Source organism: Nycticebus coucang, chromosome 21, assembly GCF_027406575.1.
Source record: "Nycticebus coucang isolate mNycCou1 chromosome 21, mNycCou1.pri, whole genome shotgun sequence".
Taxonomy (NCBI): Eukaryota; Metazoa; Chordata; class Mammalia; order Primates; family Lorisidae; genus Nycticebus; species Nycticebus coucang.
In genome coordinates this window covers 51,562,913-51,587,097 of record NC_069800.1, presented here as the reverse complement: position 1 = coordinate 51,587,097, position 24,185 = coordinate 51,562,913, and the positions used below count along the sequence as shown (strand labels likewise).

Below are 24,185 nucleotides of genomic sequence, written 5' to 3'. Positions count from 1 at the left end.
CATATCTACACAGCAGGTTTTCCTGGCAAATTTTGGATATATATGTCTTTTTCAGACTGTTGTTCTTGGCTAGTGTTCTGAAAGGAAAGAGTACAAGATCTCATTATATTCCAAAGTATAAATGAATTCAGTCTCAACATACTTTAAACCCAGCTTTACAGGAAAAATAAGAAGTTGAAACAAAAATAGTGTACTCTGTCCAGAACAATTTAGAATAGTCTTCTCACCAAAAACTGCTCCGGGTGACTACCTCAGTAAAGATCCATTAACGTGAAACTCGTGTTTATCCTGGCTAGCTCCTGGGTATTCACACTGTACTGTCGGTAGGAAACCTAAATACTAATCACAGTCTCCATTCATCTTTCTTCTAGCACAGAAGTATAAAAAGAAACTCATCAGAAAAAGTTTAAAAAGCAAACAAGCTTGGAGATTGTCCAGAAATGTGGTAGTAATAGGGTTCTAATGGTTAAAATCTTGGCTTAATTCACATATTCAACAGGCAAGAAAAACAACAACAACAACAAAAAAAGCAAACTCAGAAGCCTCAGCCCCTAAACCCCTTGTTGACAGGCAAAGAGCCTGGCTTAGTAAGTTAGAATGACCTAAAGGCAACCCAAATCCAAACAAAAAAAGCTCCAAATACTAAATGCCAAATAAAAGAGAATGATTAAATCAACCAAAATAATATAATGCTTTATGTAACATTAAAAATGATTTTATAAATGTTTTAAATGATATGAGAAAGTATTTACAATATGTTAAGTGAAAAACATAAGGTATTTTACTTACAGGATGATCTCAGCTGTGTAAAATAACATATAATTAAAAACTAGAAGGAAATATGTTTGGTTCTTTTTTTTTTTTTTTTTTTGTAGAGACAGAGTCTCACTGTACCGCCCTCGGGTAGAGTGCCGTGGCGTCACATGGCTCACAGCAACCTCTAACTCTTGGGCTTACGCGATTCTCTTGCCTCAGCCTCCCGAGTAGCTGGGACTACAGGCGCCCGCCACAACGCCCGGCTATTTTTTTGTTGCAGTTTGGCCGGGGCTGGGTTTGAACCCGCCACCCTCGGCATATGGGGCCGGCACCCTACTCACTGAGCCACAGGTGCCGCCCAGAAGGAAATATGTTAAAATGTAAATTAGGATTACTGCTGAGGGTAGCAGTGAAAGAAATGCAGGAGACATTTTCTTCTTCTTCTTCTCCTTCTTTTTTTTTTTTTTAAGAGATAAGGTCTTATTTGGAACTGAATAGAAAACTAACATCATATGGCCACCTAATCTTTGATAAACCAAACAAGGACAAACACTGGGGGAAAGAATCTCTACTCAATAAATGGTGCTGGGAGAACTGCATATCCACCTGTGAAAGACTGAAACTGGACCTGCATCTTTCTCCACTCACAAAAATGGATTCAAGATGGATAAAAGAACTAAATCTAAGGCACAAAACAATAAAAATCCTCAAAGAAAGTATGGGGAAAATTCTTGAAGCTATCGGCCTGGGGAAAGACTTTATGAGGAAGACTTCCACAGCAATTGCAACAACAGCAACAGAAATAAACAAATGGGACTTAATTAAACTGAAAAGCTTCTATGCAGCTAAAGAGACAACTAAAACAAATAGACAACCTACACAATGGGAAAGGATATTTGCGTATTTGAATCAGACAAAAGCTTGATAATTAGGACCTACAGAGAACTCAAATTAATCAACATAAAGATTCAACAATTCTTTATATCACTGGACAAGAGAGATGAATAGAACCTCTCTAAAGAAGACAGACAATGGCTAACAAACATATGAAAAAATGCTCATTGTCCCTAATTATCAGAGAAATGCAAATCAAAACCACCCTGAGACATTACCTAACCCCAGGTGGAATGGCTCACATTACAAAATCTCAAAGCTGCAGATGTTGGTGTGGATGTGAAAAGAGAAGAGAACACTTTTACACTCCTGGTGGGACTGCAAACTAATACAACTTTTTTGAAGGAAGTCTAGAGAATCCTCGAAGAACTCAAACTAGATGCGGTAAAGGCTATGTTAACCGATTTGCTGAAAATATTTCAAATGGGATATAAAACCAGCACATTGTACCCCATAATAGCATTAATGTACACAGCTATGATTTAATAAAAAACAAAACAAAACAAACAAAAATAAAAACTCAAACTAGACCTTCCATTTGATCCTGCAATCCCATTACTGGGCATCTACCCAGAAAGAAAAAAATCCCTTTACCATAGGACACTTGCACTAGACTGTTTATTTAGGCTGTTTTCCAAAATGTGGAAACAGCCTAAATGCCCACCAACCCAGGAATGGATTAACAAGCTGTGGTGTATGTATACCATGGAAAACTCAGCCACTAAAAAAGATGGAGACTTTACATCTTTTGCGTTAACCTGGATGGAAGTGGAATACATTATTCTTAGCAAAGCATCACAAGAATGGAGAAGCAAGAATCCTATGTACTCAATTCTGTTATGAGGACAATTAATGACCTAGTACATGGGAAGTGGGTGAAGGGGAGAGTAAAGAGAGGGAAGGGGGGAAGGGGTAGAGGATCACAGTGTGTGGCACACCTTTTGGGGGTGGGACACAATTATAAGAGGGTCTTTATCTAACAAACGCAATCAATGTAACCTGGCTCTTTTTACCCTCAATTAACCCCCAACAATTAAAACAAAGAGATAAGGTCTTGCTATGTAACCTACGCTAGAGCGCAGTGGCATGATCACAGCTTACTGGAGCTTCAAACTCCTCATTCAAGCAATCCTCCCACCTCGACCTCCTGAGTAGCTGGGATTACAGGTGCAAGCCACCACACCCAGCTGACATTTTTTTCTTAAAGCTTCTCTTTTAATGCTTTCTACAATGAGCAAGTACAAGTATTATTTTTACAAATAGGAGGGGGGAAAACAGCACTGTAACATTCTAGAAGAGCAAACTAACACTAAAAAGGAAAAATATCATTTATTAAGTTCTTACTCCAGGGTAGGCAATGTCCTAAATGCTTCACGCGCATTATAGCTTGAGTACCCCTTATCCAAAATGCGTAGGACCAGAACTTTTGGATTTTCAGATTGGCATGCTCAACTTGCTCATTTTGATACTCAACAACAGGCCCTGCAAGATAAGTATGATTTTGTCCATATTTGACCGATAAGAAAGGTAACATAACAAGTGAAGAAGATGGGTTATGAACCCTAATGGAATGATTCCAGTGGCTTTAACCACTGTGTACATTGCCCCTCAACCACAAGGGCAGAATCTGTCTCCCTGCCTGAAAACATGACCTAAAAATAAGCTTCAATGATCAAATTTACGTTGAAGGCGCTATATTAACTTAGAAGAATAAGACTACAAGAGAGGGCTCTGCTAAGGTACTAAGATATTGAGGTAAATTTTCAAACTAGAGGAATTTTTAAGTTCCTCTAATGAAGCTATGAAGGAAATCTATGCGAAAGAGCAACACATCACTGTGGTTGAAAATATACCAGCACAACAAATTCAACCCACAGTTAAATTTCATCATACAAGAGAAAGCTAGGAAAAACTGTCAAAGAAAGACCCCAATATCCATTTATCAAACTGCAAAGAAGAAAGAAAAATATTTCAATATGTAATTACAAGGACTTGGACAAAAAGGATCTGAATTTGCTCCTCAAAAGACCCCCACTAATAAGAGGCATGGACCACTGGAAACCAGAGAAGAGAAAGCACTCAGGAGAAAAGTAAGAACTGTACTTAACATCAAATTATATAATCTGCAACCAGCTTAGGAAGACCCCCTTACCTTTTTTCCAGTTTATCATTGAAGGCCTATTTGATTAGAAATAATCAATTTTGCTTGGCAAAAAGGCATCAAGACATACAAGTACTTGGATCAGTTTCTGTAGAATCAGCCTACTTGAGATGCATTAAAGTTAATGCCAAAAACAATATAGTGTTCTGTTCACAATTCCTTTCTAGAGGTTTTAAAAGCAGAAAAATATTCAAACTCAAAGTCTAAGTTGGAAACTTTCTATCTATAAATACAAACCACTTTTACATACTAGAAGCTATCAAGATTTGGTAACTCTAAACTAACCATATATTTTTAAAGTCCTTAATTATTAGGAAAAGCAGCTAGCTGTTTAGAAAAAAATAAAGTTGAATTGGTACCTTACTCATTCCAAGACAAACCCAGATGGATTAGATACTAAAAAAGAAAAAAATATATAAAATAAAGTAGGGATTAATATTTTTGTAATCTTAGAATGTGAAAAACTTTTCTAAGCCCCAAAACTGGAAAATATCTTTACCACATATGTTAAAAGCTTCATTATCTTACCTGATATAAAGAACTCTTTAAAATCAACGGGAAAATAAGAATTCCATTGAAAATTAGATATATAACACAAACTGGCAATTTATATACCAAAACCAGGAAAATCTAACAATGTGTTTAACAATTTCAAATTTATGAACAGTTGACCTAATATTTCTACTTGTGGAATTAATTCTAAGGAGATCTCATGCAAGGATATTCATTAAAACAATGTTTACTGCCATTAAAAAGCTGAAGGCCACCTGAATGTCCCTGAATTGGGGATTAGTTAAATCAGAGGTCACAAACACAAAAATTTTCAGGAGTTGGCACAGGCAGTAGAAATAAGCTCAACAAGCCAGTTATAAAACAATAAACAGCAAACAGCAGGATCTGTGGTAAACTGGAAATCTAATATGCATTTCAGTAACTTAAATTGTAAAAATTATATGTCCACAGGCCAAACTGGCTCTCCCTTCCCCAGTCCCCATACCCGCCAGGCTTAGTGTAATCTATAGCCATGGGACAAGTACTGCTGCCCGGTCCCTCTGTGACAAGCCTAGAAAGGTCCTCTTACTCTGAATGCTCATTTATTCTATCACATTTGAATAGCTACAAAAGAGTTCATTGATGTGGCAACAAAGACTCTTAGGACTGGACAAAACCTGAAAGGTCGCCTGGTCTAACACAAAACCTTTCCTTAAGGCCACAGTCAGGCCCAGGTAAAGCCTATGGAGAGGGGAGGGGAAGTAGAGGGAGTGTGATGGAGAAGGCCAGAAGTCAGGGAATGAGGACTAGACCAGGCTTTCCTGTGGGATTTTCATTTTCCCTAAGAAGAAAACTAAGATGGGAAGAGAGGTGGTGAGAATATAAAAAGGTGAAACCCTGTGCATGACACCCCACCTGTATCACTGTACATAAGACTCCATATATAGATCCAATTCCAGGAACTCAATAACTATTCTCATATAAAGTGCTGAATTCATAGTACCACTGTTAAACATTCTTTTAGCAATAAACTTCTGGGCAGCTGTTACCCTCATTAACTAAGCCGGCACGAAGAAGAGTTGCCACAGATAATGTGACAGATTGTATATGATATTTTTATTGCAAGATATTAATTCACCCCAGGAACTGTTTTAAATTAATCCTAGAAGGGTTGTGGTTTATAATGACAGTCTCAGCAGCACTTCCAAAAGTGGAAAACCTCCACTCGAACCTGGAATGGAACACTTCTTCCTAACTTGTGAAAATAACTTATGCTTGGTCCTGCTGTATCTGGGAATGGACAGCAAACTTTCTGACTTTACTTCATTTTAAACTCAGTTTTACTTCAGTCCTAACTCCACTTCCCTAAAATTTCTTTCTTTTTTTTTCCCCATAGTTTTCCTAGTGCCTCATGTAGTTTATTGGAGGTTATTATCCACATTTCTGTAAATATAAACATTCTAAGTGACCATGACTAGTGCAGGTACATTTAACATATGAATGCTCCACAGGAAGCTACTTCAATTTGTTTGTTACAAGAATCAAGATTCCAAAAACTCCAGTTGTGCCGCTAAAAAGTAATAATATCCAAAGCACACCCTACTAGCAAAGTGAATCTCTTCTGGTGATTTTCAGAACAACTGTTAGCTTTACACATAGAAAGTATGCTGATTAGATAATATCTGATCACTGGAAGTCTCTTATCTGTAGGTAAGGATTAGATAAAGGTCTTTCCTTCTCATAACTTAAAGAGTTTTTACAATTCAAATGTACACAGCACCAGTGAATTTTCATAGATGAGCTTTGCTACTTTCCCAATCATTTTCCATAATTATAATGGTTATCTGCAGTACTGTCCTCCTTCATATAATCAGGACTGGACAGTCGTGTAATAATATTAAATTTGTAAACAAAAAATTAAAGCTCAGGATACATATAGGATGTCTTTTACATTTTCATGACACAACACATTCAAGTGTTTATAAAGCTTTTGCTCCTCCCAACACATTACAAAAATAAAAGAAAAACCATTTATCTGTTTTCAGCCAGCAAATATTAATAATACTTTAGAGATCATATAATTACATCCTCAACTGAATTCATTAATCGCTCTCTTCATCAATCCACATATGTATCTAAGCATATGCATTTCACTACACAGGCAAGTCAAGTAAATTGTTTTAGGTTCTTCAAGTGAAAGTACTTCTGATGACAAACTATTTCTATAATTGCCCTAAATTCCCCCAAAGAAGTTGTTTTATTTGTTTGTTTGTTTTTTTTTGTAGAGACAGAGTTTCACTTTATGGCCCTTGGTAGAGTGCCGTGGTGTCACACAGCTCACAGCAACCTCCAACTCCTGGGCTTAAGCGATTCTTTTGCCTCAGCCTCCGAGTAGCTGGGACTACAGGCGCCCGCCACCAAAGAAGTTGTTTTAAATCTGTGTAGAAGAATTTATAACTAAAAATTTATAGAAATGCATAGCCATTTCTAAAATGTAGGACTACAAACCAAAACATGCTTTGTCAGGAAAACTAATCCATGCACTTGAATATACTCCAAATATCTTGTTTTCACTAAAGTTATGCCAACTTAATTAAACATCTATTTTAGATGTTTTTTTTGAGACAGAGTCTCACTATGTCGCCCTCGGAATGATTCTCTTGTCTCAGTGGGACTACAGGCGCCTGACACAACGCCCAGCTATTTTTTTGTTGTAGTTGTCGTTGTTTAGCAGGCCCAGGCCAGGTTCAAACCGGCCAGCCCTGGTGTACGTGGCCGGTGTTCTAGCCAATGAGCTACAGACGCTGAGCCTATTTTAGATAATATGTTTAATTTAACATATCATTAAATAATTGATTCCAGAAAATGTCAAAAACCATTTGGCCAAAATTTAAAAAAGCAAACAAACACTTCCACATTGTCCCTTAGATTAAAAAAGGACTGCCTGGAGCAGTGTGATCAACGTAACTGCATATCTATTAATTTAACCTTAATATTTCCACTCAACTAGCATTTTATCATACATACAAATGCTCATATGCAATTTCCTTGCAAAGGCTTCCCCCTTAAAGACATAAGCACAAAACAGTTGGCAGACACTCTTCGAAGTTTTATTTCACTAATTTTGGGTCAAATTTCTAAAACAGCGTTCTGGCCAATTTATTATCCTTGCTTCCCAAAATGGTAGTACCAAAAGATTTGCCAGGTAGAGAAAACCACTATAAGAAGCACTGCATTTACTCATCTTCCACAAGGCAACAGAGTTGAACATCTGATTGTTGGACCAAACAAAGCTTTAATAGCATCCAGGAAGGCAGACAGGCAAACTAGACTGTGGACACTCTTCCATTTGTCAAAATCAAACCAGAGCAAACCTACTCCACGCAGATATAAAAGGCACTGACACTCATCTTTGCTTTTTCTGTTGTCACAACATTTTTCTTAATTATCACACCTGGTAGTTTCTCAAGTCCTTCTTTTAGTCCATCTCCTATGATTGCACAGGTAGGCTGCAAATGCCAAGGAACTGATGAACTCAGTTCACCCAATGCTAACAATTTCTCAGTTTCTGAGAGAGAGAGAACAAGTCCCTAAAGTCTTGTTTGTTAGCAGCTATGTCCATGGACTCCCTGATTTTCTGATACCCTAGTTATTTTATGAAATTTAGTTCTGGCTTCTTCCATCCTTTCGACATCAACAGAGTCCACAACAAACAACGCCATTTATGTGCCTGGCATATGACTTCCACGGTGGCCTTAATTTCTCCTGAACACCTACATCCCAGAAGTGAAAAGTGACTGTTTTAGAATTTCCCAAGGTTACCTTTATTTTCTCAGTGTTAAATACTTTGATAGGTATGTTGTTTACTTGGTCTTTTCAAGACTGGCAAACACCAAGAGAATTTGAGGGCTCTTGAGGACTTTAACTTCATCTTTAGCAGATGAAGAAACAGAGTCCCAGAAAGGTTTACAAATTCATTGAATTGCAGCCTTTATAAAACAGTTGTCTTTCCATCATGGTCCAAATCCAGTATAACAATGTGGAAGGACTGAAATGAAGCCAGGCTGGAAAGAACAGAAATCTGGTCTGACAGTCCAGTGCCCATTTCCAGCTGTTGTAAGTGTCCCAAATTGAAATGCTTTCCTCTTACTGCTTTAGAGCGTCTGTTCCTAGGTGATCAGCTATGAGACTTCTGATTAACCGTCCCTCCCTTGTCCAGACTCAACGTCTCTCTCACCCACTTGAGAACCACACTGACACCTGTCTCTGGGCACCAGCAAGGCCTGGTAGGACACAGACAACCCTGACGGGGGCACCACGAGCCAGGCCACCCTAATGGTGCTCACCCGGCAGCTCCAACCCTCCCCACTCACCCACCCCCGGGCCAAGATTCTTAAATTCAAACTAGATACATCTGTCTGAAGGTTCCAAAATCCTAGATTAATTTTTGCCATGATCTTCCTAAACAAAGAGCAAATGAAAGTGACTCAAAGGGATATGAATAGGATCCCAGTTTGCCCTCCTTCCAGCCACCTTCTGATTCAATCAATGCTGTGTAGAATGTGAGCTCATTTATGCAAACAGGAGCACTGTTTCTCTTTCTAACACACACACACTTAACTTCAGTTATTTTACACTAATAACTGTGCCATCAGGATTCAAACTGTTTTGGAAGAAAAAACAATGTGAGAACTGTCTAGGTCTTACAGCTTCCAGGCAGGCATCGAAAGGAAGCAATCTGGTCAGGAAAACACAAAAGGTCTGCCCAGGTTTCAGTCAGCACACTTGATACTTACACCCTGGGAACAAGAAAGTCAGAACAGAATTCAGCTCATCTTAGGTATTAAATAAATGCCTCAAAGTAAACACTATTGGATCTAGGAAGTGGGAGCTGCCATGGCAGAGCCCTCAACAAAACTGAAATTAGTGCTGAGGCTTCCTCCTACCTCAGTACCTTCAACTCTTTCCTGTTTCTCATTGTTCATCCATCTCTCCCACTTAAAGTGTTTCACGAGTAAATAAAATTTACTGCATGCCTCTGTCAGATGCTCTGCTAAAAGCACTATGAAAGTATTTTAAAATGTGATTTTTTTAATGACCCCAAGGTAAACAGGATTAGTACCTTCATTTTAAGTTGAGCAATTGGCTAAGTTAAACAAGGACTGAATCCAGGGCTACTTGTCTCTTGGTCAGATGTTATACTGCCTCCTATGCTTATTCTGGTCTTCAAAGAACCTCCCTGTGTTTTAAAAGGACAGTGGAAAAACCTTATATATGCTGAGCAGTGCTTTCCTGCTGTACACAGGCTCTCAGGCCCATACAACCCCTGAGAGACACACAAACTCCATTTTTAAGACTGGCGAAGACCAAGAGAATTTGAGGGCTCGTGAGGACTTTTTTTTTTTTTGTAGAGACAGAGTCTCACTTTATGGCCCCTCGGTAGAGTGCCGTGGCGTCACACAGCTCACAGCAACCTCCAACTCCTGGGCTTAAGCGATTCTCTTGCCTCAGCCTCCCGAGTGGCTGGGACTACAGGCGTCCGCCACAACGCCCGGCTATTTTTTTTTTTTTTTTTTGGTTGCAGTTTGGCCGGGGCCGGGTTTGAACCTGTCACCCTCGGCATATGGGGCCGGCGCCTTAACGACTGAGCCACAGGCGCCGCCCGGCTCGTGAGGACTTTAATTTCTTCTTTAGCAGATGAAGAAACAGAGTCCCAGAAAGGTTAGGTGCCTTGCCTAAGGACATAAAGCTAGTTCCCGTCAGAGCTGAGACCTGATTCCGGATCCATTGATCTCTACAAGCTGTCACTCTGAAAGGAACCCACATATAGTATAAATAATAGAATAGGAACGCCAGGCACTTTCCTAATGTTTTATGTACTTTATCCAAGTACAATCAAAGGGATTCCCAACACTGCAACGCTCCTCACTGTTCTCTATTAATGTGTTATCAAAGAAAGGGGAAAGATATAAATTCAACATCTATCCAATCAATGTTTAGTCCAATTAACATGCTCCTGTGCACACAGATGAATGGCTACTGCTAAAAGAGAATCTGAAAGATTTAGAAAGTTTAGCCAAGAATGTACAATGGACTCACACAACATAATCAAATAACACATTCTGAGCACCTGTGTGCTCTGGCTGTTTGCCAAGTGTTGAGAACACTAGAAAAAGAAAATAGGCATCATCTGAATTAGATGAATTTTTACCATGAGTGCATATATAACAGTTCTCATGCAGACAAATGTGTGTTATTTTGAGAAAAATAATAGTCTTGGCATCAGAAAATGTGGATGTAAAGCCTGACTCTATCCTACGTGGTGGGTGGGACAGGTCCCTGAATATCTCTAAGCCTCCCTGGCAAATGAGTGCAAATCAGATCCACCATCAAAGATAATGTGAGAAACAAATGCAGCACAACATTTACAGGGACCTAACACACGGTAAGCACTCCGTAACTGCTATTTTCACTATCTCCTTTTCAAATTCTACAAACTAAAGAGAGCAGGTATCACTGCCAATAAAATTTAAAATAAGATAATAAACAATTGATATGGAGATTACCAAAAAAATTCAGTATCTATCACTGGAGTAAAGAAAAGCAAATTAACAAAAACATCATTTATGATAAGACAATGGACAGCAGGGTAAAAGAGAAGGAAAATTCAGAAATGAGTGTCTGAATGAGGCTGACAGGCACATTGTAACAGAGATACCCCCCAAATTTATGTCAAATGTTTGCTGTCACCATTAAGGCTCTACTACAAAGCCTAGCCCAGTGAGTCACACCCGTAATCCTAGCACTCTGGGAGGCCGAGACAGGTGGATTGCCTAAGTCCCCAGTTCGAAACCAGCCTGAGCTACAGGAAGACCTGGTCTCTACTAAAAACAGAAAAACTAGCCCAAGGCTAGGTGAAGAAGCTCACGTTCGTAATCCAGCATTCTGGGAGACCAAGGTGGACAGACTGCTTGAGTTCGAGACCAGCCTGAGCAAGAGTGAGACCCTGTTTCTAAAAAGAGCCGGGTGTTGTGGTGGGCGCCTATAGTCCCAGCTACTCAGGATGCTGAGGCAAGAGAATCATTTGAGTCCAAGAGTTTGAGGTTGCTGTGAGCTGTGACGCCACAGCACTCTACCAAGGGTGACAAAGTGATACTCTGTCTCAAAAAGAAAAGAAAAGAAAAGAAAAGAAAAACTAGCCAGGTGCTGTGACAGGCACCTGTAGTCCCAGTTACTCAGGAGGCTGAGGCAAGAGGATCTCTTGTGCCCAAGTGCTTGAGGTTGCTGTGAGCTGTGATACCACAGCACTCTTCTGAGGGTGACAAAGTGAAACTCTGTCTCAAAAAAAAAAAAAAGACTCCACTGCGATAGATACCTTTGTTTTCACCAAGGTTATATTTGGTCAATTCTTAAAATAATAATGCCTTTTCAGCATGGCCTTTTCTAACAGCAGCATAATTACCATAAACCCCATGGTTACAAAGTAAACGTGTAAGAAACAGCAGCAAAGTAAGGTAAAAATTAAATTGCTACAAGAACATCTAATGAAATGTAAAGCTTGTCAATTTGCACTAAACTCTAAATAAGCAGGAGAAAACCACTTTGAGTTGGTAACAATACTCCTCTAATGTCACAAATTTCCCAGTAAGACAAACCTGAAACCATTCTTCCTGGTTATTATAGCTCCTATCACAATATTATTTGAAAGATGATTGCTTTTTTAAAAATTTTTTCTTTTTTTTTTTAATTTACCATAATAATGACTACGTGAGAAAGATGATTCTTTTCCTGGTTTATACAACTAGTGCCCAGGACATGCTCACAGTGGTTCTGTTTATTGTGGGTTTCATTTTCATGTGCGAAAACACAGACAAGTTCATAGAGACAGGAACCAACAACCTAAGGATTTGGGTTTTACACCTAACTCTGGAGCTAAGTATGAAAGATGCTTCTGTCTCTGGACTCTAGTTCCTCAAACTATAAAAGGGGTAAGAAACCACACCTTCCTCCCAGAACACTGTACGAGCAACACCGAATGCAAGAACAGAATATGAATGCACCTCTAACGTGCGTTCACAATTTAAATGTGATACAAACCTAAAGTGATAACTTTATTGTCATCAGTAAACAGAGGCATACCAAAGGTCTGGACTTCACCGTTCCCTTGGCTTTCCCTTGTTTTTTTTTGGATATCAAAGAGTTGATGATTTTCTTTACAAAGGTAAAATGTGATATAATATATAATAAACAACAATTAATACAAACCAAATATAAACAGCTTTACAGAATTCTACCACAGTTTTGAAAGTAAACCTGGTTCAAATATCCAACCTACATGTCACCTGATCCTTCTCCAACTCTGTGGGAAGAACAGGTAGTATTATGTTTGAGTTTTATAGAAGAGAGCAACTCACCCCAGGGTACAGCTAAAGCCAGGGCCCTTCACCCTTCCGATGTAATTTAATTTTCATCCCACTGGTCTGTGTTATGAGGTGTCCATATTTTCAAGGAGATTCATTTCACACAATGTCACACTTCTAGGCTGGTAATTTTATTATTCATTTGACACAGAGGGCAACTTCTACCACGAGAAAATCAAGGGACTGTGCACACAAGAAGTGAAAGGGCGGCATCTATTGGCAGAAGAGTGTTGCTGCAATGGAAGTAGTGCTGAGAGCTACAAGATTCAAAACCACCAGTAATGTCAACAGTGCACAAAACTGAGTGGAAAGAAAAACCATACTGACAGAGGTGCAAGGGGGAAAAAACAAGTGAGCAGTGGGAAGCTCTAAAACTGATACCAATGATCACTTTGGTGATCAATTTCAACCAGAAATAGTTTTGATTCTTTTGTTTTAGAGCAGTGTTTGTGTTCTTTTTTTCATCTTTTTTTCCTTTTTTTTGAGACAGAGTCTCACTTTGTCACCCTTGGTAGAGTGCTGTACTGTCACAGCTCACAGCAACCTCAAACTCTTGGACTCAAGTGATTCTCTTGCCTCAGACTCCCAAGTAGCTGGGACTACAGGCGCCTGCCACAGCGTCCAGCTATTTTTTAAGAGATGAGGTCTTGCTCTGGCTCAAGCTGGTCTCAAACCTGTGACCTCAGGCAATCCACCAGCCTTGGCCTCCCAGAGTGCTAGGATTATAGGCGTGAGCCACCACGTGGTCCTAAAACTGTTTTTAAATCCATCCCTTTGGGAGCAAGCTTTCTTTGGGAATGTAGCTGTGATTTTATAATGAAAGTTAATGGCAAATCACTGGGGAAAAGTTTAGGTAACTGAAATTTATTCCACGGACAATGTTTCAGGAAAAGAAGGGAAAACGGTGGGAGAAGGGAGGAAGCTGACACTTGTGAAGCGCCTACTGGTTTAAAGTATCCCTAATCCAAAATGCTTGGGATCAGAAATGTTTTACACTTTGCATTTTTGAATATTTGCATTATACTTAGCTGCTAAGCATCCCTAATCCAAAAATCCAAAACCTGAAATGCTCCAGTGACTACTTCCTTTGGGTGCCAGGTCTATGCTTAAGTTCTGGATTTTGGAGCATTTTGGATTCAGGATGCTCAGCTTGCTGTATGTTTGGGCACTTTATATGGATTATCCCATTTAAGTCTCACACGGACACAAACTATACCCGATAGGCTCTTTTCTCACCTTGCAGTTGAGAAAAAGAACGCTCAGAGAGGAGAAGAAACTGGTCCAGAGCTACTCAGCAAATGGTAAAGTCAGGACTGGAACCCTGAATGCCTGACTCTAGTGATCTTAACCACCAAACGCACTTCCTCTTAACTGAAATAGCAGTCACTTTGGTACACAGAAAACACAATTTCCATACAAATAGCCCAAATGAAACTTCATAAAACCTTGTAAAGCAAATGTGTCAGAAAAAACATTTGGATGTATAGAACCTCCACCAGCCTCACTTTTATCTTTTTCTCAGTAGAAAGACAATAAATTACCATCAAATCTCCTGCTCTTTAAATCATCTTCTCAATACCACTTCATCCCTACACTGTTCAGTTCAAAATCTCAGTAATTATCAGCATCAAACTCCAACAGAGACATGAAGAAAGGAAGAGGGACTTTTTTTCATTCAAAAAGTATTGGTGCTCAGCGTAAACCCATCAAGAGACAAAAGATGCTCAACTGTGTTGTATTTTATTTGAATAGTGGAGCGTCGGGATTTCTGTAAGTAAAAGTGGCCCTGTTGGGAGAGGGAAATGACATAGGGACAACACCTTAGATAATGAAAACAGTTCCACATCATGCTTTTCTTTTCAGAGGCACTAGGTTATGTATAAACAAGTGTCACTTTTCAGAGTTCTACCAGAGACTCTTTCTTTGGACAGGGGTAAGAAAACTGGGATATATCTTCTCCTTTGTGTTCTCAATATTCTATGTGCTGGGAATACGGATTACCAAACTGTCAAAAGTCTGTGTGAGAAAAAAGTGGGTGGTGAAGCTGAAAAGAAAAATTGAAGGAAGAATCTCTGACAGCTCAAAGGAAGAAGAATAAAAAATATACATCTAGGTGGAATGCGATCACAATTCAAAGGCATGGTTGTAGGTAATAAGAAAAATAATTTACATTCACCTCAGCTAAAAACTAAAAACTTTGCTTCTAGAATAACTAATTTTCATTTTAAACTATTTCTTTGGAAGCATCTTCATAAAGAATAAACAGCGAATTTACAGTCATTTCTCTCCTTTTCTCTAACTTCAAATTATGGCAAAATTAAAGTAACTGAACCAAATCTGGCCTTGGTTGTAATGAGATTCAAACTCAAAATATGCCAGGGTCTGATTATAGCAGTTAGGAATTCCAGGCCTTCAAGTTGTTAATCCCAACCTGGCAACATTTTGACACCTGGGTCAGGCTAACTGTTTGCCAAGAGACTGCCCTTGCCACCCATGATGACATGACTAAATTAGAGGTCTTAAGGGCTAGTGTACAGAAACAGCACCAGGGCATGGCAGAGAGAAACTTCTGAATAAATCTACTCCCTGCAAAGATAACAATTATTATATAAAAAGTATCATCTGCTACTTATGAATAGGTTTACGAAGCAATTAACTTTAATACATTCCCGTATACACACAAGTTCCTCAGTTCTACTCTATAACACTCATCTACGATCACGATGCCAATATCACATGCTTTCATTATTGCGCTTTTGATATCTGGAAGTATGTAAATCCAACTTTGTTCTTCTTACTCAAAAACTTCTTGAATATTCTTATGCATTTATACAGCTACATGGGACGTAAATAAGGCATTATACTTTAACACCTATTTATCTAGGTTTTCAAATTTAATGACATAAAATTATAATCTTTGATCATTCAACATTTTTCTATTTCTAATAATGCTCTCTCCCTCCCCTTCCCCTATTATAGTTTATTGGTATCTTCCTCCTTTTCAACTTGATCAAGTCTGCCAAATATCATGTTCTTTCAAAGAATGTTTCTGGTTTTATAGCTCAACTTTTTTGTTTATTTTCTATTTCATTAAATTTTGCTTTTATCTTTATATGTTTTTTAGATTATTTATAACCTTTCTTGTATTCTAAAAAAGAAAATACATTTAAGGCTACAAATGCTCTTCTGAATACCATTTTTTGCTGCATCCCATAGTTTCTGAATTACGGGTTTTGGAATTGTGTAAGGTTCTTATAATTCATTTGTAAATAGTTTATAATTTCTATTCGGACTTTATTTTCAAAGCAAGAATAATTTAGAGATATATTTTTACATTTCCAAATGGGATATAGTAGCTTTGGCTTTCTTATTGTTAATTTCTAATTTTATTAAATATTATAGTCAGTGAATGTGCCCTGTGATTTCTGGGTTAAAATTTATCTTTGTGCACTTTAAAACAGTCAAACTTAATGAATATTCCATATATGTTCTTAAAGTTTCACGTACATTTGAAAAGTTTTTCTATTTTCTGTTTTATCAACCTAGTTAATAGCGCTAGCTTTGTTTTTTGTCTAACTGAAATGTCAGTTTTTGAGAGAATAAATTCTTCTTGATTAACTTCTTAAAACTACAGTTTTCTCATTGCTCCTTATATTTCTGTCAGTTCTAAATAAATATATACACTTCAGTAGAGGTTCATTATGTATACCTTCTAGATCAAATATACCTTTCAGCAGTATAAAATACATTTCTTTCCCATGTAACATTCTTTTGTCTTACATTGTTTCGTCTGATATTATTTCACCTACTTTCTTTATTATTTGCCTAGTGTATCTTTTTCTATTCCTGTTTTAAACTTTTCAGTGATGTTTCAGTTATATCTCCTGTACACAGCATTAAGCTGTTATCTTCTCTGCTATTTTTCTCCAGAGTCTCTGTCTTTTATCGGGAGGTTTTAATGCACTCACATTTATTGTGATTACCAGAGTGTTCACATTTAGACTGCTAGCTGGTGTGTCACTCAGCTCCAGCCACAAAGAACTTCTTTCCTTCCTTAAACACCTCTGTCCTGCTTCAGAGTCTTTGTTACTTGTCCCCTGCCTTCCCATGACTTGCTTCCACTCTTCATTCATGTGTCCAGCTGAATGCCCTGTCTCTCCATGCCTTTCTTCAAGTACTTCTCAACTGTGCTTTTGTTTTGTTGTTGTGAATATCTATTATTACCTGAACTAACATTTACTAGACTACTGACTTAATGTCTGTTTTCTTCACTGTAAACTCCATAAAGAATGTGGGCTTTGGGGGCACCAGCCCCATATACTTAGGGTGGTGGGTTCAAACCCGGCCCCAGCCAAACTGCACAACAACAACAACAACAAATAGCCAGGAGTTGTGGTGGGTGCCTGTAGTCACAGCTACTCAGGAGGCTAAGGCAAGAGAATGGCCTAAAAACAAGAGAATCGCCTAAGCCCAAGAGCTGGAGGTTGCTGTGAGCTGTGAGGGTGACAAAGTGAGACTCTGTCTCTAATAAAAAAAAAAAAAAAAAAAAAGAATGTGGGCTTCATTTGTTTTGTTCACCACTGTTGGCAATTGAGTCATCTTAAACTAAAATATTCCAGTGTGTTTTTGGAAGATTCATGAGCCAAACTAGATTTAAGTTTATAGCTTTTTGTGGCTTTATGAATGGCAAAATAGAAATATCTTGACTTTCCATAAAGTAACAATCTTTCCCCCAAAGTGGTCTGTTTATAAATTATAAAATATCAATTTTAGAGAATACTGCATTTCAAACACCATCTATTAATCACTATATATCTTAAACACTAAAGAGAATCTTTGGGATTTTTTCAACTTGGCAAATAAGACAATTCAATCTTAGAAATGGGATAAGTATTCGGTTTCAAACAAAAATATGAAGTTTTTTTGGTGAGTAGCAAATTCTTCCCCTAATTAAATTACTTCTTATTTGCCATTTTGGGCAAAAAGTTCATTCTGAAATAGCAATTGCCTTCATAAGAGGCTATCTTTTTTCATAATTAAATACTGCCTGTCTGAGAATAAGAATGTTTTTGAGATTGTTGAGGGAACTGTATTTGCTAGTCGAACATACATTCTTCTTTAGCTTTAGGAGATTATTTAGAAACTTACTTCACTCAATGGACTGCCACTTTTTTTGTCAGATGTCACTTGCAAACATACCTTGCCCATATTTTATGTCTTTCTTTGGTACTTCCAATAAAAGAATAGAATACTCAAAAGGGAAATAAGAAAGAAATTTAAAAATCATGCGATGTTAATAAACTATGAAGGGATAGCTGACTCCCATGTTTACTGCAGCACTATTCACAATAGCTATGATATGCAATCAACCTAAGTGCTCATCAATGAATGAATGGATAAAGAAAATATGGTTATGTACAAATGGGAGCATTATTCAGCCACTAAAAAGAATGAAATTCTGTCATTTGCTACACCACAGATGGGAATGGAGGTCATTAGGTTAAGTGAAATAAGCCAGACACAGAAATACAAATACTATATGTTCTTACTCCTGTATGGAAATAGAAAAACCAATCTCATGGAAGTAAAGAGTAGAACGGTGGTTACCAGAAGTTGGGAAGGAAAGGGGAGAGGAAGAGATGAAGAGAAGGTGGTTAAGGGGCACAAAAATACAGTTAGAGAGGAGTAAGTTCTAGTATTCAACAGTACAGTAGTACAGTTAACAATAACTTAGATACGTAATGTTCCCAACACAAAAAAGATTTATGTTTGGAATTATGCATACTTATATAACATTCTTTTTTAAAAAAGGAAACTAAGCCTAAGAGTATAGATTTGAGGATTTTTTTAATTTTTTAAAAAATTTTTTGAGACAGTCTCTCACTATGTCACCCTTGGTAGAGTGCTGTGGCATCACAGCTCACAGCAACCTCAAACTCTTGGGCATAAGTGATTCTCTTGTCTCAGCCTCCCAAGTAGCTGGGACTACAGGTGCCTGCCACAACACCCAGCTATTTTGCTGTTGTTGTTGTTGTCATTGTTGTTTAGCTGGCCTGGGCTGGGTTCGAACCCACCAGCCCTGGAGTATGTGGCCAGTGCCCTAACCACTGGGCTATGAGCGCCGAACCTGATTTGAAGATTCTTAAACATTCTATCACAATGATGGTGTGACTTAGTAGTTATTTAAATATCTTTGCCTAAAGACTCACTGAGAAAATCAGTCTTACAAATATGCTAAAGATAACTAATAAGCAACATGGAATGGCAAGCACAATAACTCAAATATCTTAAGTCTACTGATTAACAATGGCAGTTGGAGCACTGTGTTAAGAAGGATTCTGAAGCTCAATCCCAACTTGTGGAAAAGACAGGTGCCAAAGACCCAGAAAAGAAGAACAGCAGCAGACGTGCCCTGTTATTTGGTCCCTTTTGGATAGTAATAAAAACACTGCACCCATGTTCAAAAAATCTACAGTCCTTCTATAGTATATCAATGTAACAACTAGAATAACTTTTTAAACATAAATAGGATCAAGTCACCTCCTGCTAATGGTTTTCCATATCACGCCAGAATGAAAGCTGAAGTCCTTAATGTTATACAAAAAAGCCTGCATTTTCCAGCTCTCCATTACATCTCTGACATCATTTCCTGCTACGTATTATTTACGCTATTCCAAACATAATGTTTCTCTTCACTGTTCTGTAAATACACCAACCAAGTCCCTTGTCTCAGGATTTTCGCATTTGCTATTCCTGCAGCGTGAAGCTCTTCCTCACATCCTTGTCTTTTTACCAATGACGAGATCCTTGTCTCCTCTATTTTTAAAAGCTATAATATGCACACACACTCTCTCTCTTTCCCCTAACCTCCCTTTTGCTTTATATTTTCCACAATTCTAACCACCATCTGACACATTAAGTATTTTACTTATTTTCCTGCTTCTAGAACAGCGGTTCTTAACCTGTGGTTGCGACCCCTTTTAACTGTATGAAAGGTTCACGGCATTAGGAAAGTTGAGAACCACTGTTCTAGAATGAAACTTCCATAGGGGATAGGTTTTTGGCTGTTTTGTTCACTATGACATTCCTAGAATAGGGCCAAATACAAAACAGCACACACACATGCCACTGAATAAATAAAATTAATTAATTAATAAACAAACGGATGATAAAAACAAATGAACCTGATTCTAGCATGGGTTCAGTGAGTTATCAGTTAAATAACTTTAGGTGAGCTATTCTGGTCCTCAAAAGCTCTCTAGGTACTGATCTCAACTACCATTATTTGTATAATCTATGACATTCCTGCCATTTTACAAAAGTAGAAATTAAGTTATGGAACAATGACATCATTTCCTCTAGGCCAGTCAATAGGACAGTAGAAAATCAAGACCAGAAAGGCCTTTCAGAGTTCAAATCCAAGGCTCAACTAAGCCCTTTTATAAACAACAACAGAATTATAACAGCTAAAAGACAAACTTCAGAATATAAAAATAAAAAATTCCTAAAAAGAAAAATCCCTTCTAGAAATAAATCCCTTCTAGAAATATTCAAAACAGGAATAGACTCCTTAGCTTACTTTCCCCCCAATTTTTTGAGTGCCTCTACTCATTAAATCCTTATAAACATTAATAAGTGGCTGTGGTTGAAGGAGAATGTTCCACAGCAGAGAAAGGAAAAACACATTCAGTTCTTCATTAGAAACTTTGAAATAATTTATATTAATTCTTAGAAAAAATTCAGAATAATCCTCTCAGAGGCATAAAATTAGAATGGTTAGCAGAACAATAAAGACACTGCAAAACAATAAAAACTGTCTTTCAGTCTAATTCCTAAATATAAAATCAAAATCTCAAACTATTAAAGACAACTGCATCTTCATTTGATGACAGAGTATTGCTTTCTCAATTTCAAAAAAGAATGGCAAGTGAACGAAAGATTTTTAAAGCAATAAAAGATACCACTGTTCAGGGACCCCAGAACTGCCTACCAACTGTCTCTCAACCCAGGAGTTGCTGCCAATGACAATTATGAGACTCAAACTGAACAAAAAAATGCTCAAGCACTTCCAGTGAAATGACAGAATTGTATGTGTGATATTGCAATTAACCTCCCCTGGAAGACATAACCATTTACTTACAAACTCATAGTCTCCATCTTGTGGCACTTTCCAATCTGAAGAATTTTTCAGTGGGCCAGGTACACTCTTGCCAAAGCTGTTGATCTGGTTTTCCTTTTCTTTTTGTTCAAAATATTCAAGAAAAGATGGTTTTGCAGGCTGCATAGTCTCATCCCTTCCTGAAAACCAAGAAAAATAAAAATTGAAAAGGAATGCTGTTATATTTTAGATAAGTTTAATAAATAGAACTATCTCCAGATGGGCTACAGTCTCTAGATCAGTGGGTCTTTCTATTAGATAAGACTCCTTCAAGAATCTAAGAAACTACAGAAAAAGGCACAAATGCTCACTGAAAATATTTCTTACAGAGTTTTAAGAGGATTCAAGGTCCCCCTAAAATACAAAAACTTGCAAAAACTTCTCCAATGACCCTTTTTCTAGATAGAAGTGATAGCCCAGAACCAATAAGCATACCTCGAACTCAGCTCTTGGTTTCCAAATACCATTCCCTACTAAAAGAAAAACAGCTGATTCCAGGGCTAAAGCAGGAAAACTACAAAATGGACTTAGAGCATCTTTTTGTACCAAAAAAAGATGCAAGCAAAATCTTCAAAAACCAATGCAAGCAAATATTCAAAACCCGATGGAGACATATCAAAAGGATACAGGAGCCATCTTGAGGGGCTCCTACTGGTATGCTGTGAATATCAAAAAGAATACACTGAATAAAAAGGATCTATGAGATCAGAGCAATAATCTAAAAGTAAAACAGATTTGGGAGAGAAGGGAAAGCTCTTCTTTAGAAAAATCAGCATTTTGGGTGGCGTCTGTGGCTCAAGGAGTAGGGCGCCGGTCCCATATGCCGGAGGTGGCGGGTTCAAACCCAGCCCCGGCCAAAAACCAAAAAAAAAAAAAAAAGAAAAATCACCATTTGGGGGCGGCGCCTGTGGCTCAGTCGGTAGGGCGCCGGCCCCATATACCGAGGGTGGCGGTTTCAAACCCGGCCCCGGCCAAACTGCAACCAAAAAATAGCCGGGCGTTGTGGCGGGCGCCTGTAGTCCCAGCTACTTGGGAGGCTGAGGCAAGAGAATCGCTTAAGCCCAGGAGTTGGAGGTTGCTGTGAGCTATGTGATGCCACGGCACTCTACCGAGGGCCATAAAGTGAGACTCTGTCTCTATAAAAAAAAAAAAAAAAAGAAAAATCGCCATTTGATAACTGTATTACAGTAACAAAAAATAAAATCATACTTCTTATGAAATACACCCTTTAAGTCTGAGAGTGAGTTGAAAATATCATGTACCAACCTCTCTCTCCTCATTACTGCTACCACCCACTGATCCCATAGAGAAATGACTAAAATGAGTTTATCAATAAAAACAGCAACTTCAGGACAGAAATAATAGGTATTTAAAATTCTTTCTCCTGTGGAATTGTTACAAAAACCATAAGGATATTATTCTTTTTTAAAAAACATTATATCCAACAAGATGTACTTCTATGGTTATTCATTAATTCCTTTTAGTTGCAATACAGGTGGATTTTAGAAATTAAAATCTTTCAATCAGAGTTGAAACACTATAAAGATATTTCTGTGGTTTAGTTCTAAACCATGCCATAAAAATCAAAAGAATGTCTGTTATGTTAGAGCATAATCATTTGTCTAATTTCTATCACTGTTTAGATGAAAAAGTGAGAACATTTGCTTTCTTCATATTTGGGTTATGACAGCCCTTCTCAACACTCCTTAAAGATTTCTAACATTTCTGGAGTTAAAATACCAACTGTTCTTTGTCTCCTTCAACAACTAAGAGTTAGAAAGAAGAAATTCTATCTGAAATTTCTTTTCTTTTTGTATTTTGATACCAATAGTAGGGACCTGATTATAAACTTAGAATTTGAAGATACAAAAACTACAGTGAATTTTGTTATAAAGGTTTTTTGATCTAATCACATAATAAACTGAGAGCAAGATTCACACATGTATTAGAAATTTAACTGTAGCAAAATGATTTAAAAGATTGATATATATATATATATATACACATATATATATCAGATTAACAAATAGCAAAACCTGATTTTGGGGGCAGCAAAAATCCCTCTCTTAGAATTTTATGTTATATATCTATTTTACCACAATAAAATAAAAAATTGGAAAAAGTTCCCTTATTATGTGGCTCAAAAAATTAGATTTTGAGAAAATCACAGGTTCCCAATCTCTACAAAGAGGACACTGGGCCATGTTATTTCCAATTTCCCTTGTAGCTCTGAAAATTCCATGATTTTATAACTTGGCAATAGCATATGAAAACGTATTTATGCCCCAGTTATTGGTAACTATCCAAAAGAAGAAGTTTTTATTTCCAGAGGCATTATGGTATTTGATGATTCTAATCTAAAATGTGTAACAATTAGATGTGTATGGACATAAAACAAAGACCAGGCCAAATTAAAAAATAGCACCCAATAAATATTTTAGTGATGAGAATGTCTCTGAGTCTTTAGATTTCTTTTTTTTGTTGTTGGCTTATTTTAACAGATGGAAGAGGTGACCACACTATAATAAAGATATCATCTAGAGCAGCAGTTCTCAACCTGTGGATTGCGACCCCTTTGTAACAATGAAAATACATCCTGCATATCAGATATTTACATTATGATCCATCTCAGTAGCAAAATTACAGCTATGAAGCAGCAACGAAAATAATTCTATGGTTGAACCATAGAATTAACAACATGAATTGTATTAAAGGGTCGCAGCATTAGGAAGGTTGAGAACCACTGATCTAGAGATACAGGTGATAAAAATATTTTATGTAACTAAAGCAGAAAAAAAATTAAAGAATCAACCAGTAAGGGAAGCCACCTCAACTGGCAAGAAACTGTGTATAAATTCAGAAACAGGTGATCCTGTATTTAGTCATTCCAGAAATTAAATGCTCTCGCTGTAATGATGCTTTCCTATGTAAGATTGCTTCACGGATGGGTTATGGAGATAGCATTCCAACTGTTACCAACATTATTTAACACTGTAATTAAGTTGAAGCACCTGTTCTCAGTCTGATTTTCTAGAGTAATAATTCTCAGTAAAGAGATTTGCATCCTCATCACAATTGGTATCTAAGATATACTGTTTTCAAAAATGGCTACGATAACATCCTCCTGCTATTTCTTTTTTTTTTTTTTTGAGACAGAGTCTCACTCTATCATTCTGGGTAGACAGCCCTGGCATCATAGCACACAGCAACTTCAAACTCTTGGACTCAAGTGATCCTCTTGCCTTAGCCTCCTGAGTAGCTGGGACTACAGGAGCCTGCCATGACAGGATCTCGCTCTTGCTCA

General features: G+C 37.6%; 1 protein-coding gene and 1 pseudogene across 1 annotated transcript in view; both read right to left on the bottom strand.

The window, feature by feature from the left end:
• STK4 (serine/threonine kinase 4) overlaps positions 1-24,185 on the bottom strand; it is an 86,729-nt gene that overhangs the window by 20,082 nt on the left and 42,462 nt on the right. Inside the window, exon 10 of the mRNA XM_053574281.1 lies at positions 20,864-21,021. Coding sequence (XP_053430256.1) covers positions 20,864-21,021 — 158 coding nt within the window. The remainder of the gene's footprint in view (positions 1-20,863; positions 21,022-24,185) is intronic.
• LOC128574147 (ADP-ribosylation factor-like protein 4A) lies at positions 7,678-8,408 on the bottom strand (annotated as a pseudogene).